Source organism: Silurus aristotelis, assembly GCF_946808225.1.
Source record: "Silurus aristotelis genome assembly, chromosome: 4".
NCBI classification, from domain to species: Eukaryota; Metazoa; Chordata; class Actinopteri; order Siluriformes; family Siluridae; genus Silurus; species Silurus aristotelis.
The window spans coordinates 13,463,157-13,481,616 of NC_139577.1; the positions used below are offsets into that span (position 1 = coordinate 13,463,157).

At 38.9% G+C, this 18,460-nt stretch overlaps 1 protein-coding gene across 1 annotated transcript; it reads left to right on the top strand.

The window, feature by feature from the left end:
• The first annotated feature begins 4,269 nt into the window (after nucleotides 1–4,269).
• desi2 (desumoylating isopeptidase 2) lies at nucleotides 4,270–18,393 on the top strand. Its single transcript, XM_083540136.1, has 5 exons — nucleotides 4,270–5,174; nucleotides 13,989–14,061; nucleotides 14,173–14,266; nucleotides 15,275–15,416; nucleotides 17,389–18,393. Exons 1-5 carry the CDS (start codon nucleotides 5,136–5,138, stop codon nucleotides 17,611–17,613), a joined length of 573 nt encoding a protein of 190 aa, XP_083396262.1. The 5' UTR covers nucleotides 4,270–5,135; the 3' UTR covers nucleotides 17,614–18,393.
• Nucleotides 18,394–18,460: the final 67 nt, after the last annotated feature.

Genomic DNA, 18,460 nt, shown 5'->3' on the forward strand with positions numbered 1-18,460 from the left:
TGACGGAAGGTGGCCTGGTGGTCTGATGCATCAAATTTTATTTTACATTATGTGGATGTTCAGAAACGTGTGTGTCGATTATCTTGACAAGGTCTGACACCAGGATGAGAAGAGGGTCCCATGGAACAGGTTTCAGTAAAGGGAAATGGTAAATGTACAGCATTTGGGTAAAAGATTTTGGTAAAGAACTACAGGTGCAATTTTCAGGAGTCCACTAAATTTTGTCCTTATTATATTATTTTGTAGTAGTATTTATTTTTTTTAATTAATTCAGTTATGATCTCCGATTTAATTATTTAATTTAATGGTAATATGTTCCATTCTTTTGCCCAAGAGGAAGACTTTTGTTTTACATTCCTTCTCAGGGGCTAAAAATATGTTCTGTATTTAGACCATCCATGTAGAGAGAAGAAGCTCAATAAAGGTAACCTAATATGCTAGTGTGTGGTTTTGGATGTAACCACAGGCATAATCATGCCCTGAGGGAAACAAAGTGCTCCAGACAGAATGATGAAGTCATTATCTCATGCCTCATATAGTGCACTTATACAGGGAGTAAGGATCCATTTAGGATCAACTATGAGACTGTAAACAGCTGAAATATGCATGTTAATGTGTGTGTGTGTGTGTGTGTGTGTGTGTGTGTGTGTGTGTGTGTGTGTGTATAAAGAATGGCCTGCTCTGGGTGTGACTGTTCGATGTGTACTTGAATGGATTTCACAAAAAAACAAACAAAGACAAGCTGTTTTCTTTCCTAGAAGCTCGTTTATGTTGGTTTGCCCATTGGTAACGTCACTTTTAAATATCAATATTAATGTGACTCAATAGTGTTCTCTTACAAACAACAACAAATAAAAAGCAGGAAATATTGATGGGAATTCTGTAATTGTTAATACATCCTTTATGACCTTAAAGTCTATAATCAACAGGAGGAAATTGTGTGAACTGATTGAACATTTAGTTCAACTGATTAAATTTCGCAGGTTCATTCATCTTTACTGTTTGATTTAATATAATTTTGTTCAATTTGTGCACATGCTCCAGATCCACAATTTTACATTTGTAGTTTACCATTTAGACCACGTGATGGAAGCAAAAACATAGTGATAGTGTTTCAGTTCCAGTTATGAGTTATCAGTTATTAATGTGACCATGCCCATCTAAACTATCCCATAAGGCTTTTATGCTCAGTTCTCCCTTCAATTACTCGTGTTCATTCTGCATTTGCACACAGCACCTTACATTGTCATTGTCACTGTTTATGTTTTTGGTTTGTTACACCTCATTACATTGTGTACTTCCATTTTGCACATCTAAATATATTTGCAAATATAATTTTATTATTATCTAATACACACACACACACACACACACACACACACACACACACACACACACACACACATATATATATATATATATATATATATATATATATATATATATATATATATATATATATATATATATATATATATATATGTAGATTCACACTGAAGGCATCAAAACTATGAATTAACACATGTGGAATTATATACATAACACAAAAGTGTGAAACAACTGAAAAATGTCATATTCTAGGTTCTTCAAAGTAGCCACCTTTTGCTTTGATTACTGCTTTGCACACTCTTGGAATTCTCTTGATGAGCTTCAAGAGGTAGTCACCTAAAATGGTCTTGAAGGAGTTCCCCGAGAGATGCTTGGCACTTGTTGGCCCTTTTGCCTTCACTCTGCGGTCCAGCTCACCCCTAAACCATCTCGATTGGGTTCAGGTCCGGTGACTGTGGAGGCCAGGTCATCTGGCGCAGCACCCCATCACTCTCCTTCTTGGTCAAATAGCCCTTCATGCCTTCAGTGTGACTCTACAATTTTCATAGTCATGAAAATAAAGAAAACTCTTTGAATGAGAAGGTGTGTCCCAACTTTTGGTCTGTACTGTATATAGGTTTTTTTTCATATTTTCTTTTATTTTTTTATTCACACTTCCTTTTATCAAATGCACGCAGGTTTACATTTCACTGCAAATTGTATTCTGCATATAACTTTGTGAAAATAAAAAGCTTGAATCAGTTCAACCTTGTACCTTTACACACTTTTCTGTCTCCTTTTACACAATAGGGAAAACAATATTATCTTTATCCTGTGCATGTATTCAGTTGCATGTTTAATTTTTTTAATTTCAAAAACCTGCAGCTCTTACGGTGGTGTGCAAATGGTTATATACCTTAGTGTATATCATTCACTTACTACTTAGCCTCAAACCACACACTGAATTTAGATACTGGTTTTTAACATGGAACAGGGAAAAAAATAGCAACACCTTCATTCCTCTCACTAATGCCAAATGATAGCATGTTAATACTCTCTGACAAACTAACTGTAACAGTACAAACTGCCTTAATGCATATACAGGGCACATAACAATACACAGATTGTAGTGATAGGTGGTATGTCTTATATACTGTATGCTCATACATCCGCTAATTCTTTGATTTGTTAGGAATTTAGATCTACTCCCTTAAACAGGCTGATAATAAAAATGACAATGCAAATATATGATTATATAGGAATGTAGTGTTTGAAAAGGGTAGTATGTAGAATATCATGGTGTTTCTTTAGAATTTTAGTAAATATAGTATGTACTGTACATATAAGCGAGAAAGAAACACTAGTAGCAATACTAAAAAGTAAGATACTTCAAAACAATCTTATGTACAGGAAACACTAGAGGACAGAACATAAGGACTCAACTATGGGCTAAAACCAGGTGGATGGATCTTCCTTTACCCCACCCCATCATTTACATATAGGTTTTGTGGCATAGTTGACATTTACATTTGTGGACTAGACAGGGTAGGACTCTGTGACCTGCTTATTATTACAGAAAAGGAATATGATTGAATTCTCTAATCGAAACTAATGAAGACACTCTGCATCCACCACACATTTACAGTAAATATGGCTAAAGCACAAAAGGATATCATGGACATAATTTGCTGATGAGCTTATTAGCCCTTTTTTGTCTTCTCAAACTGTATTCAATGTGATGTGAAGACTCAAATTCATCTTAAAAACGCTTTATTCCAATTTAGAAATGTACAGCAGTCAAAGTCAAAATACATCACTAATCTGTGTTTGCCTTGGGTTTCTGAAAGTGTCGAAATTATTACAAGACTGTGAACTTACATGGCAAGGTCAAAGCACATGAGAAGAGCCTGTGAGTGTGTAATATCGTTATGTGCAACATTCACTGAAGTACAGTCAAAGGTGTTAGAACACACACTGCATTGCAACTTGCTTTATGTGGAGCTGTATAGCTGCAGACCCATCAAAGTGCCCATGCTGACTCCTGTACACTGCCAAAAGCACCTACAATGTGTATGTGAGCATCAGAGCTGAACTATTACTTTTTAAAAATTTAAAAAGGAGACCTGACCTTGTAAATCACATTTCCTTCATGCTGAATATCCGGGTGAGTTTGCATTGTATACTGGGGCACAGATCACACAGGGATGGAGTACGGAATAACGGCAAGCTGATTTATGAAGTATGAGGCTCTGGTCAATGGTCTGCTGAGAAACCTTGGGGTCAGGCATTCATGAAACCGACCTAAATATTGTTACAGCCCTCATTCAGTATAAAACCTGGGAGCCTACAAATAGTGTGGAATGGTTTGAGGGAAAGCATTCAAGGTGTTGACTCAGCAGTTCGGAATCCCCAGATCTTACGCCGATCAATCCTCTCTAGGACGTGCTGAACAAACTAGTCTGATCCTTACAACACAATCGGACTTAAAGGATCTACTTTAAACATCTTGGTCCCAGGTACCACAAGACTCCTTGGTCAGAGGTCTTGTGAAGTTCAGGCATCGTCAGCACAGAGCTGTTTTGCTGTTGCAAACGGGGACAGTTTTTGGCAGGTGGCTTTATCTGATCTGATCTGATCTGATCAGCGTATAATCAGGGCTCCAAACAAAAGATCTCGGTAACACACGGTTCTTTCTTGTCCAGTCATGGACATGCATGATCTTTTTTATTAGGAAGATGTTGGTATGACCTGTGGAGCTTGCTTTTACTTAGCTTAGTGGGTAAATAAATGTATGATAATATTACATCCAAAAATAGAATGAACACAAACACACATTTTCAGAGAGAAAGAGAGAGAGAGAGAGAGAGAGAGAGAGAGAGAGAGAGAGAGAGAGAGATTACAGGTTTGAGGAACATCACAAAATGTTCAATGGGTTGACTTGGCCTTCAGAATCCCCAGATCTCACGCTGATCAAGCATCTGTAGGATGTACTGGACAAACAGCATGGCAAATATCAGGGAAGGTGTGTATTGTATACTGGGGGGACAAACTGTGGACTATGGAATGAAGGCTATCTGACTGAAGAAGTGTGAAAATCTTTGGAGCTTAGTGGGTGGAAATTAGATTTATATAAATATTAGAAGTAGAATTAGACTGAACACAAACACACACACATTTCGAGAGAGAAATAGGGGAATCAGTGGACAGTGTGTTTGTAGGCAGTGAGCCAGGCTGGGTTATGTAGTGTTACTGATCCACCCCCAGTGTTTCAGCAGCAGCGGCAGCAGAACCCTGATGCTGTTCTCCCTGGGTGCTAAAATGTTCTCATGTTTCGCCTTATATTAGGTTTACGTTTCACGCCGACACACACTTCCTCGTTTGATGGCTTTTGTGAATACCCTAGTCTTGACTTAGTTTCTGCTTCTTTTTTTCCCCCTCGAGTGTGTGAGTTGTTTTTTTACGGCACTGGGGATGAAGCTAACAGGCTAGCAGCAGGAACGGGGATGATATTGTTGGCAATACGCTTAGCTCACTAGCTTCATCTTTTTTTATCCCTGGCTAATGGTAAGGAAGAGCAGCGCGGTGTCACATTAACCGGCTTACACCTACTTTCCTACACTCGCGTTCCGTATTGTTCCGCGGAGAGAAACAAACACCGAGTCCAAGACACTGGAGCTCCACCGTGAGAGACTTTTTTTAATACGATTTTTTTTTTGTTTTTACAAATAAAAATAAACTAAGCAGAAAGCTGAAGCAGCAGCAGCTAGCCGGCTAGCTGCCTGTGCTGAGTGGAGAAAACGGGTTCTTAGGAGAGAGGGAAGCCTGTAATGGCCAACGAGCCGGTTATACTGAACGTGTATGACATGGTAAGTGGAATTAAACAATATAATTAATGACATTTCTATCGCCTTGAATATCTCGACTACAAAACCGCATCGTGTCTTTTGAGAACGAGGAGGCAGTTAAGTTAGTTTGGTGAATAAAGCGGAAAGTTATCTAGCTGCTTATCTGCTGCTGCGTTTCCTTACACATTATGTTCCTTTGTGTTTAAGGTTAGAAACTGCTTGGGATTCAAAAATGTAGATGGAAGTAATATTGATGTCTAACTTACATTTTTATTTGCTTCTGATAGTTTGTTACTATCTGTGATCTATAGTTACATGTTCAACGTGTTGCATCTGGAGCTTCTTTAATGAATTCAACTCTACACTTCGTTATCTTGTTTCTCCTTGGGGGTTTTTCACCCCTTTTTCGTGCACTTAAACCTCGTGTTTTGCTTAAAACAAAAGTTTTTTTTGTTATATCCTCTACTCTGTTACTCAACAAATGTAGACCCCAAACACTGAATCATATTTCACAAATATTTCTAAATGATCTGTGCATTATATTATAGAAAGGCATCTTTGGATTAACCGTCTTCTTCTGAAAGATTGCTTCATCTCCTCTTTGCCAAGCAGACAAAGAAGACATTGCACGTTTATACCTTCAGCTAAATAGTCATTCATTCAACTTTTGTAAAAGTCACAAGTTAATTGCAAAGATCTGGATTACAAACTTAAAATGAACATTTCAGATTCAAGATTTTGAATTCGTCCATCATTTGGTGTGAAATGTAGACCTGATCGGCCGGGGAATTGAAGGGACTGTTAATATAAACTATGAGAATAGAAATTATAATATTTAATATATAATATGAAATATTTGTGATTTAGTTTATAATAAATGAAAAAGCAAAATGGAGTCAGTTTGTTTTGCACCACAAGCCCACATTTGACTGGTGCCAGATTGGACATCCGTTTTGTATTTAAAGCAGGGACAATAAATGCACACGTCTTTGTCCATTGTTGTTTTTTTTGTTTTTTTTTATTGTCAGCTTGTGTTTTTTTTAACATGAATCCTACCCTTGCTTGCTTTTCTTACCTAATGTCTTTAGCCCTGTAACTGGTCTCTAGGCCGATGCGCTGCCTTCAGCTAAATAATTTATGTAAATGGATATGATCAGCTGCCACAGATCTGCTCCTGAACTGTAGCCACCCATTTTTCCACAGCTTTATTGTTATTTAAGTGCTTTGCTTGGTTTGTGTACGTACAACAGTAGGTGGATTTTGTTTTTTTCCCCATCAAATTTGAGGATAGTGGGTGGATTTTTAAAAGTAATTCATTTTTAAGGAGTCTCCAATGTCAACAATTCGTGAAGGTCAATTTGTTTTTGCATGGAAATTCTTAAAGTCAAGAGGATTTGGCACCTTTTTTAGTTAGTACCATGATTTTTTTTTTTTTTTTTTTGGGGGGGGGGGGGGGGGGTAAGTAGGGTGCTTCATACTTGTCAGATGTACTTTACAGCACAGTGAAATATCCCAGTGATTTTAGGAAGCTGGGGTCAGAGCTTTAATGGTCAGCCACGTTACAGCGCCCCTGAAGTGGCAGCTTGGAGATACCAGGGACACTATTCAGTGTAACTACAAATGGGGAAATGGATTGTGCGCATTAACAAAGAAAATGTATTCTGTACAAATTGCTGTGGTTCAACAGGAATTCAACACTTATTATATTATACACTTTGTGAGCATGACACCACTATTGTTAATATGACCGCATGGCTTTCAAAAACGGAGCACTTATTAAACAGTCATTTTGGTCATTTCTTTTTTAAACGAGTGTCGCGTTTCAAGGCTTTTTTTTTTTTTTTTTACGCAGCATTGTTCGACATCTGAATAATGATGCCCAAGCAGTGCAAACTGCCAGTAAGCACAGTTACTGGATCCTCATTACAGTAAATGTATTTGAATCAATAAACAAGTAGGCACCCGGCAAGTAATGTAATTGAACATAAAGCATGCAGCATGACTGCATTTGAAAGTGCATCATCTATAGCCTGGAGTCTGCGCACCATCACGGGCAGCTCTTGTGCTTTCAGCCGAAAGTAGTGAACGATTTTCATATTTTCATGTACAAGATTTGTGTAGTGTACAGTGGATCACGACTCAAGCTGTCGGTGTTTTCCTGCCGAGAGTTGAGCTCGCTCATTAAGATTTTACGACGTCTGCGTGCATGTGAAAGGATTGGAAGCTTCTCATTTACCAGGCCTGCATGCCGAAGCCCAGCACCTGGTTAATAGTGCAAAGAGATCTAGACATATCACGAAGATTTTTCATGTTTTATACTCAGATGTACTGGTATAGCATGCAACGGGGGTCAGGTAAAGCAAACTGCTAGCACGAGTTCACCCAGTATATCAGCATTTGTCAGAAAATTGGGGTAGAAGGGTAGCGATTCCACAATAAGAAACATTTTTATTATAACAAGTACTTAAAACTGATCAAGAACATTTTAATTAACTGAGACTCCGAACAGATGATAGATTCTTCCATAAAATTCTTATGTAGTTTAATATCCATGTTGCATGCCCATGTTGCCTTTTATGCGTACATATTAATATTGTTTGTTGTTGACCCTACATTTTATTGAAGTGCTACTGTCTGTCACCTGATACCGACTCAATTATTGCAGTCCTTTATGCCTCATGTCTAACCTTTCTGCATTATTAAAGTATGATCTAAATCTTCTGAATGAAAATTATTTGGAGACATTGCTTTTACTTGTACACTACTTTGCATTGCCACCATTTCCTTTGTACAGGCCACACACATGTCTGTGTCTCAGTTCTATACATAGTCTGACACCCACAGACTATTTATAGCGTCCCCTTTGACATTGTACGTGTTTGTGCCGTGCCACCTAAAGCTCTTGGTCATTGCCAGCTGCATTTTTAAATAAGACAATATGGCAAACCTGAGGAAAATCCCATCTTCCCATTGCATGACTTATTCCCTTAGTCATTTTATTGGCTGGAAAGATGCTTTTACGCATTTAATCCACTAAACCATGAGCATCTGCAGCCCATTGCAACCAGTACTGCCAACTGAATCTTAATTGAGAGTTGGTTTTCTTCATCTCAACATTTTTGAGAATGAGTACTGGGGATACTGAAGTTCCTTAACTGCATATGATTCAGTTTGTTGCGTAGCTTGAAACACAAAGCCCACAGTGTGAAGATCATGACCTAACAATAAAGCCAGTGATGCCAGAGAGATTTAATCTTATCGAACCCCATTGTTTAATAATGTAGATGCTACAAAATATGGAATACAAACGCAGTCACTTGAATTGGTCTCCTATGCAAAGAACAATTGTAAAGCACCATTTATAACAGTTGATTTCCAACTTCTTCTTCTTTCGGCTTCTCCCATTAGGGGTCGCCACAGCGGATTGTCCGTCTCCAAACCCCCCCCTCTCCTCTACATCTGTTTCTTTCAAAGCAACTACCTGCATGTCTTCCCTCACCACCTCCTTGGTCTTCCTCTTTTCCTCCTTCCTGGCGGCTCCATCCACAGCAATCTCCTACCGATATAACCGATGTCCCTCCTCTGCACATGTCCAAACACTCCCGATCTCACTTCCCTCAACTTGTCTCCAAAACGTCCTACATGCGCTGTCCCTCCTAATAAACTAATTTCTAATCCTTTCCATCCTCATCACTCCCAACAAAAACCTCAACATCTTCAGCTCTGCTACCTCCAGCTCCACCTCCTGTCTTTTACTTAATGCCACTGTCTCTAAACCATAAAACATAGAACAGTTGATTTCCAACTAAAATATGGTAATTGTCTGACTCTAACCCTTGTCGGTCATGTTCTGCAAATAAGGGAGTGTTTAATAAGCTTTAACAGTAACCGATGGTAAAGGTGTCATTCTTTCACAGTCCATTAAAGTTTGTGTGATGAGATTGTTACCTGAGGGGAGAAAATTATTTCTGTTTAAAAGAACTGTTTAATTGTGATTTCAAGTATATGAACTTGTATGTACATATATAAAGTCGCTCAGTGTACAAATTTGGTCTGCGAAGAAAAACTCCAAGGCTACGTCTAAACTAATCCTGATCAATTTGACGATGCCGTCTAAAAATGACCCGCGTCCATACTTTCATTTTTTTCAGTCGTTTTTCAAATGTTGCTCATCCACACTGAAACGTCTAAAAATGCTCACGTCCCTGTACCGCACATGAGCAAAGCGTAGGCTGCTTCGACCTGCGTCGTTTCCGCCTGCTGTTCAGTTTCTTTGTTGAAAATTTGCGGCAATGTCGAGGAAAGGCACAGTCACATGACAAAAAAATTTGGGGTGTAAGAAAATATCGATACATGCGAGTATTGCGATATATCGATTCTCAATATCGATACAAAAAAGTATACTGTAAAAACCAGACCAAGCTTCATTTGTGGCTTAAAAACAGTACCATATACACAAACTGAAAGTTAGAGCAGACTGCACTTGCAAGAGAACAGGACATGCCTGTATGCCTCTACCTTTATAGAAGAAATGTCTTTCTTACTCTACTTTCTTATACACAGCTCTATTAAAAGTGCGTCATCCTTTTCAAAAGCCTCTGATTTCACAGTCCACACTCCAACGTAAAATGTATTCACTTTGGAGATCGTTTTCTAAAAGCTAAGCTTTCTTTGAACGAAAACGCCGTCTCATTTTGGACAGAAGACCAAAATGGAGGGAAAAACATGCATTTTCAAATGAAAAGGTACCCGTGTGGACATCGCCTAAAAAGTGAGTTATGTCTTTTTAAAGAATTTAGAAGTGCTTAGGTTTCTCAAACTGTTAAAGGGTAGTCTGGGTAGGAGCTCATGTATGGGGAGGAGGGCTGATAGCACTTTCCTGTGTTACACCGTCCTGTGACACTGAGCAGCAACTTCGAAACGCTGCGGTTGGCTGGCTTCATATGTCTACGGGAGACTGGTATTTTCCAGGAAAAGATAAACCACACAATGAATGCTGATTGAAGCATAACTGTTTCAGATGCGGTCATATTGCTGCGCTGGTCTTTTTGTCTGAACGTTCGAACAGTATAGGGTAATAAGTGGAATGTTAGTGTGAATAAAACCCACATTTAAGTTATAAAGAGCATCTATAGTTTGCTAATTACTCTGTGTTTACTCACAGAACTAACCACATAAACACTGCAGCAGAGATCCACAGGTTCAAATGGAAGCCTTCAGACACTCAAGCTTGCAAAGCTGGCACTTGTCCACGAGTCTCTTTTGATTAAATAAAATCCTTTATTATGACTTAAACAAATAAATTAATTAGCCTTCATTGTGGAGGTAAATCATATTCACCATGAATTTGAATGTATAATGCTGAAGAGGATTAATGGGTTATTTGACCCTACTGAAAAGTAACAGTAAATATACTGGGTGTTTTTTATTTATTTTTTTCTTTAACCTTTATCGAGTCACAAATTATTTTCCAATAATGAACGATTTCTTGGTTGAAAATGTAAATACATTTTTTGTACATTGTATATTGCGTACTAGCCCAGAAAGAACAGGATTCAGGCACACCAAATTATGTAACAAATAGCTAAACTTATACCTGACACTGACATAAAAACAATCATGAAGACATCAGCTGTAAACGCTAAACTATCCCAACCTTCCTGTTATTTTTTTCTATGCATATAGAAAAAAGAGAGATGAGCGAGGAAAATGAGAGAGAGAGAAGGTTGGATGATGTGGAGATGGCGAAGCAGGAAGTGGATCGAATTAGTAAGGAGGAAGTGAGAGCAGCTATTAAGAGGATGAAGAGTGGAATGTCTGTAGGACCAGATGACACACTGGTAGAAGCGTGAAGATGTTTAGGAGAGATGGCAGTGGAGTTTTTAACCAGATTGTTTAACAGGATATTGAAAGGTGAGAGGATGCCTGAGGAATGGACAAGGATTGTGCTGGTACCAATCTATAAGAATAAGGGAGACCTGCAATAACTACAGGGGAATTAGGTTGATCAGTCACACCATGAAGTTATTGGAAAGAGTAGTGGAAGCTTGGTTTTATGTGGATTTAGAGAAAGCGTACAAGAGAGTGCCGTAGTGGAGTTGTGGTACTGTATGAGGAAGTCAGGCGTGTCAGAGAAATATGTGAGGGTGGTGCAGGCCATGTATGAGGACAGTGTGACAGCAGTGAAATGTGCAGTAGGAACAACAGACTGGTTCAAGGTGGATCGGCCCTGAGCCCTTTCCTGTTTGCAGTGTGGATGGACAGGTTAACGGATGAGGTCAGACAGGAGTCTCAGTGGACTATGATGTTTGCGGATAATCTTGTGATTTGTGGTGAGAGTAGGGAGCAGGTGGAGAAGAGCCTGGAGAGGTGGAGGTACGTGCTGGAGAGAAGAGGAATGAAAGTCAGTAGGAGTGAGACAGAGTATGTGTGTGAATGAGGTGGAGGGGTGCGGTTACAGGGAGAAGAGGTGGAGAAGGTGGAGGAGTTCAGGCACTTGGGGTGAACAGTGCAAAGTAATGGAGAGAGTGTTGGAGAAGTAAAGAAAAGTGTGCAGGCTGGGTGGAGAAGAGTGATAGCAGAAGTGATTTTGTGATAGAAGGGTATATGTAAGAGTGAATGGGAAAGTTTATAGGACTGTGGTGAGACCTGCGATGTTGTATGGTTTAGAGACAGTGGCAGTGAGTAAAAGACAGGAAGTGGAGCTGGAGGTAGCAGAGCTGAAGATGTTGAGGTTTCCATTGGGAGTGACGAGGATGGACAGGATTAGAAACGAGTTTATTAGAGGGACAGCACATGTAGGATGTTTTGGGGGAAAAGTGAGAGCGAGGCGGGACATGGGGTACATTGGTAGAAGAATGTTGAGGATGGAGCCACCAGGAAGGAGGAAAGGGAAATACCAAGGAGGAGGTTGTGGAAAATTTATGAGAAATGCATATTTGTGTGGCATCCTTGCACATGAAACCAGAGAGTAAAAAAACGGCTTCCACATGACACTAAATCAATAATGGGCCCTGATGAACAATCATAAATGTTGTTAAAGCAGTAAATAAAGGTGACATGACTGACTGGCTGAGATGTCGGTGTTACTCTGGGACGTCTTGGCGTTCTGTCATTATGTATTCCTGGATTCCAGGAGGTAAATGATTAAATAAGTAACACAAACAGTTTCACTGCAGGTTGAGATTGATCATACTTCAGTTAAATTATATTCATGTTTGCTTTAGCTTAAATTCCTTTCCACAAATCTTCCACTTTCTAGAGTTTTCAGATTTCAAACAGGTGAATTGAGATCTAGTGTTAGTCTTTTAGTTAGTTAGTCAGCTTTATATGGCTGGAATAACTTTTAGACTTTGAGCACAAGCAAAAGTTTTTTTTACAAACCAGGGGCCAGATACCATTTACACCACTACATTTAGAAACCACAGCGTTCATGTGTTAAAAAGAACAGCCTTAAAATATAACTTTTAAAGAAATGCTTCAATGTCACACATCGAAGCCTTGAAGAGGTTGTGGGAATGAACTGAAAAAGGGAACATTGTGCATGCTTGTTCCTTTTTTTTTTACACGCTCGATGACTTGTGTTTCCTTTGACATTACTTGGAGCAGAAATATTTTTGAACACAGAGTGCTGTCTGAGGACAGAAGATGAGTTTTTGCTCGCGAAATGCATAAAAAGGTGGTCATTTTGGATGTGTTAACTTGTCTCACTTACAACAGACTGATGTTTTGCAATGTAGATGATTCATTAGCAGGAAGTGTCTTAGTGTGATGAATGACTTGCTGCCCCTTTTCTGCAATTCATACGCCTTTTCTTATTCCGTTCTGTTTTATTGCACTGTACATGTTTGACAGCGTGGCACATGCACACACGCGTTATTTTGTAAATGGAATGGAATAAAAAGGATGGTAGTTTTGTTTGTGCAGCTGGAATGCTGTCTCAGAAAAGAGAGTAGCTTATAGTGTATAACAATCTTTGCAATCATATTATGAAATAAACACATCAGGCAGGAAATTAGAGAGCAGGATAATATAAAGCAGGACATGAGACGGCATAAGCGCAAAAAATAAAAAATAGAAGCGCACCGACGTATTCCACTTCTTGTTCCGAGTTCTGCATAATGGCGTTATTCTTCATCTGCTTTAAGTGCTCTTATACAACGATAAACAGTGCATCACAGCACAGCGGTTGTGCACGAGAGAACAATGATGCTTGAAACAGACCTTTTTAAAAATGGCCCTCTGATGAATATCCAATTCTCAGGTATCACAGTTTCCATATTGCCTGACATTTGTCTAGTTAGAGATCCCTCTCCATGAAAAACATGGCTAGTGTTTAAAAGTATTATTTATCATCAGAATATAATATTATATTCGTAAAGATAGTTATCTTGGGAAAGAGAACTGAGTGGTCAGGTTTAAAAACTCGCCCTTATATGACTTATTGCTTCTCAATAAATTGTGTAAATGCCACAGTGAAGTAGGTCAGCATGTCTTCTGGACGGCTGCTTATCAAGGCCACATGTTCACCCACAATAATCATATGTAACTTAAATATGTTAGCTATTTAAAAAATGGGGGGGAAAAAAGAAGCAAATGTATGCCATAAAAGTGCTGTTATAATGGTTTAAATTGTTTATAAAACTGTTTGACAACAACCATAAACCTGTTTTTTTAAGATACTGTTAAAAGGAATGATATAAAGTTTTGATCTCAGTTGATTAGTGCTTTGTTAAATGTGCTTTTATCCAAAAAAACTGACTATTTGCATAAGCATTTATGCCTGTGCTTAATGGGTTTTGCATATGTACTTTATAAAACCTATGTTCTTTACAGTACTGGATCAATGAGTTCACTACCTCTCTGGGTATCGGGGTCTTCCACTCAGGGATTGAGGTTTACGGCAGAGGTGAGTTTCCCATTGCTTTTCCACTTAGCTCGCCGTTCATATTTATATTTATGACGTCTGTTTTTTTTTCTTCTCTCCTCTCATTGTGTTTGGCTTTCTCTTGTGTCGTAGAATTCGCATATGGAGGGCATCCATATCCATTTTCCGGAATATTTGAGATAACGCCTGGTGATGCCACAGAGCTTGGGGAGACATTTAAATTCAAGTCAGTTTCGTACCAGACTTGATGCTGCTTCTTCTTCTTTAGGCCGCTCCCATTAGGGGTCGCCACAGCGGATCATGCGTCTCCATACCACCCTGTCCTCTACATCTGCTTTTTTTTTTAACCTGACTACCTGCATGTCTTCCTTCACCACATCCATAAACCTCTTCCTTGTCCTTCCTCTTTTCCTCCTTCCTGGTGGCTTCATCCTCAGCATTCTCCTACTTATATACCCCATGTCCCTCCTCTGCACATGTCCAAACCATCTCAATCTCGCCTCCCTCACTTTGTCTTCAAAACGTCCTACATGCGCTGTCCCTCTAATAAACTCTTTTCTAATCCTGTCCATCCTCGTCACTCCCAACGGAAACCTCAACATCTTCAGCTCTGCTACCTCCAGCTCCACCTCCTGTCTTTTACTCAATGCCACTGTCTCTAAACCGTACAACATCTCAGGTCTCACCACAGTCCTATAAACTTTCCCTTTCACTCTTGCAGATACTCTTCTATCCCAAATCACTCCTACTATCACTTTTCTCCACCCACTCCTTTAACACACTCTCCATTACTTTGCACTGTTGACCCCAGGTACCTGAACTCCTCCACCTTCACCACATCTTCTCCCTGCAACCGCACCCCTCCACTGCCCTCCCTCTCATTCACACACATGTACTTTGTCTTCCTTCTACTGACTTTCATTCCCCTTCTCTCCAGCATGTACCTCCACCTCTCCAGGCTCTTCTCAACCTGCTCCCTACTCTCACCACAAATAACAATATCAACCCCAAACATCATAGTCCACGGAGACTTCTGTCTGACCTCGTCAGTCAACCTGTCCATCCACACTGCAAACAGGAAAGGGCTCAGAGCCGATCTTTGATGCAGTCCAACCTTCACCTTAAACCAGTCTGTCGTTTAACAGACTTGATGATACACTAAGTAAGAAAATAAAAAGGGAATGCCCTTAATTTTTCACATTTATTTTCATGTGCTCTCTCTGTTTCTTATCAGAGAGGCTATTGTACTCGGGAGTACAGACTTCACAGAGGAGGACATTGAGCGGATCATGGAGGAGCTCGGAAAAGAGTACAAGGGCAACGCATACCACCTTATGCACAAGAACTGCAATCACTTTTCCTCAGCACTGTCAGAGGTAAGACTTCTGGGAGCAGGACTGGAGGAAGAACCAGTTTATGTGCATTGTATTATATGATAAACAGGATGAGTGACATTTGGTTTGTTTTTATTACACACAGAAAGACAAGGATTACAACAGTTACATACTGGGTACATTAAGTAATACCATAATATAAATATTAATAATGCTATAATATCAATATTGCCCAGTCACATTTTGTGTATTCAACTCCAATTCCAAAAAAGTTTGGGACACTGTGTAAAAGGTAAATAAAAACAGAATGCAGATTTGCAAATCATATTAATTAAAATTCTGTTTACAATAAAAACAAACATGTTTGAAATGAGAATATATACCAAAACAAAGGTCCCATATTTATTTATATATATATATATATATATATATATATATATATATATATATATATATATATATATATATATATATATGACTGCAACAAGTCTCCAAATAGTTTTATTTGTACACCCTGTATGTCTGGTTGTATGAACAGATTCTGCTTTTTTAGATGTGCACTCATAGTTAAAAAGCACTTTTATATCAATAATGTCCCAATGCAAACCCAACACCTAAACAGAACAAAAACAAATTGTTTACCCTGTGGAGAGATCACAAGTTTGAATCATGACCACAGCTATGCCCATGCCTTCTCCGGAGAAGAGATGGAATTCTCTTTCACTTTCTTTCTTTCTTTTTTTCTTTCTTTCTTTTTCTTTCTTTCTCTTTCTTTCTCTTTCTTTTTCTTTCTTTCTTTCTTTCTTTCTTTCTTTCTTTCTTTCTTTCTTTCTTTCTTTCTTTCTCTTTAGATCCAAATCTCATCTCGTTTTTTTATTTTTTTTTTGTCGTCAGTAGATTATTCGAACATAGTTACATGAAAAAATTGTATGAAAGAACCATGGCAGTTGTATTGACACGATATTCCACACAAAGCTGCACTCAGCCAGTGAGATGATTAAGCAGCAAATACTCCACAACTGTTGCGACAGGGTGAAACTGAGAACAAAAAGGAAGACGTACAGTACAGACCAAAAGTTTGGACACACCAAAATAAAGAAAACTCGTTGAATAAGAAGGTGTGTCCAAACTTTTGGTCTGTACTGTATATATATTATATATACAGTACAGACCAAAGGTTTGGACACGCCTTCTTATTCAACGAGTTTTCCTTATTTTTATGACTATGAAAATTGTAGAGTCACACTGAAGGCATCAAAACTATGAATTAACACATGTGGAATTATATACATAACAAAAAAGTGAACTGAAAATATGTCATATTGTAGGTTCTTCAAAGTAGGCATCAAGAGAATGCCAAGAGTGTGCAAAGCAGTAATCAAAGCAAAAGGTGGCTACTTTGAAGAACCTAGAATATGACATATTTTCAGTTGTTTCACACTTTTTTGTTATGTATATAATTCCATATATAATTCCACATGTGTTAATTCATTTGATGCCTTCAGTGTGAATCTACAATTTTCATAGTCATGAAAATAAAGAAAACTCTTTGAATGAGAAGGTGTGTCCAAACTTTTGGTCTGTACTGTATGTAATTTGCGAAGAGTGTATTTGTGCGATATCTGAATTATAGCAGCCCCTGTACTCTACAACGGAGGTATTTTGCATTCCGAGATGCGTTTTCGGCTCACCTCGTTGCAATACCAGTGGTTATTTCAGTTACAGTAGCTGAAGTCTTTTAAAAAGAGCAAAGTGTTTCCATGTTTAGAACTGCAGCACACTGTTCAAACTCTAGAGATATTTGCGCGCGAGACTTTTTCCCGATTCTAGTGTTTAATGTGAACTGTAACTAAAGCTTTGGATGTCAGCTTATTTGTATAATTACAGTAGCAAAATTGTAATGCGTATTTCCACAGAAACAGAATTTACCAAGAATTATGAATGTATTGCTGTGTTTGAAAGTTGCATACAGTAGCTACACAACCTCTCTTCCTGTTTTCTGTGTCTGTGGTAGATCCTGTGTGGTCGTGAGATTCCACGCTGGGTGAACAGACTGGCCTACTTCAGCTCATGTGTGCCCTTCCTACAGAGCTGCCTACCTAAAGAGTGGCTGACTCCTGCAGCACTGCAGTCCAGCGTGAGTCAGGAGCTACAGGGTGAGCTGGAGGAAGCCGAGGATGCCGCCGCCTCTGCCTCGGCCTCCACGCCTCGTCCCAGCCGACACCAGCCACGCCGATAGGCCCCACTGCCACGACTGACAGGCCTCAGAGACTGCCTCAAAGCTCCTGCTGCCAACAGAGCCCACCCCTTCCAGTAACAGACCTGCAATCCACCAGCAGCATAGATAAGCCCAGTCCTATCAGTGAATGGCTCTGACAGAACCATAGAGGACACTGCACTATTGGATCTATTATCTTTGTTCTCTTCTCACCTTTTATTATTTTTTGCCTCAAGGACTACTGAAAAACACCCAGAGTTAGTTTTATCAGTGTTTAAAACATTTTAATACTTTTTGCCTCTAATGTTTATTTTAGGAAACTCAGGACAGAAAGACATTTTCCACATAAATTTTCCTAACTCACCTAAAGGTTATTATGTTCTTGATATTGATTTAATGCTGGTTTCAAAGCTGGATTCTTCTTTCTTCATCACCTTTTTTTTTTAAGGAGCTTTTGGTTACAAAATGTAGTGTTTATGTCCATGTATTTATAGTTTCTTCTTACAGAGAAGCTGACACCTGGGCCAAATAACCCTCTCTTTTGTACTGACACACATCCCATGTCTACCCACCTTGGTGATTGTGCCTAAAGATTTTTACTGTTACTTGATAGAGAGAGCTCTGCACTCTTTCTCTACAGTTTACCTGTTAGTCTGCAGTGATTTAGCAGACTCCTTTGTACCCTGCAAAACCTACTAAAGATGTTTTAAACCTTTAGGTCTTCTATGTATCAGAGAAGCTGTTTGTATTCCATTTTATGATTATTAAAGAGAACGACAACTTTTCGGTTCGGAAAAACCACCAGCATGTTCTAATGAATAGTCCAAAACCATTTTTTTTTTTAATTGAAAAACGGCATGGCTTGCAT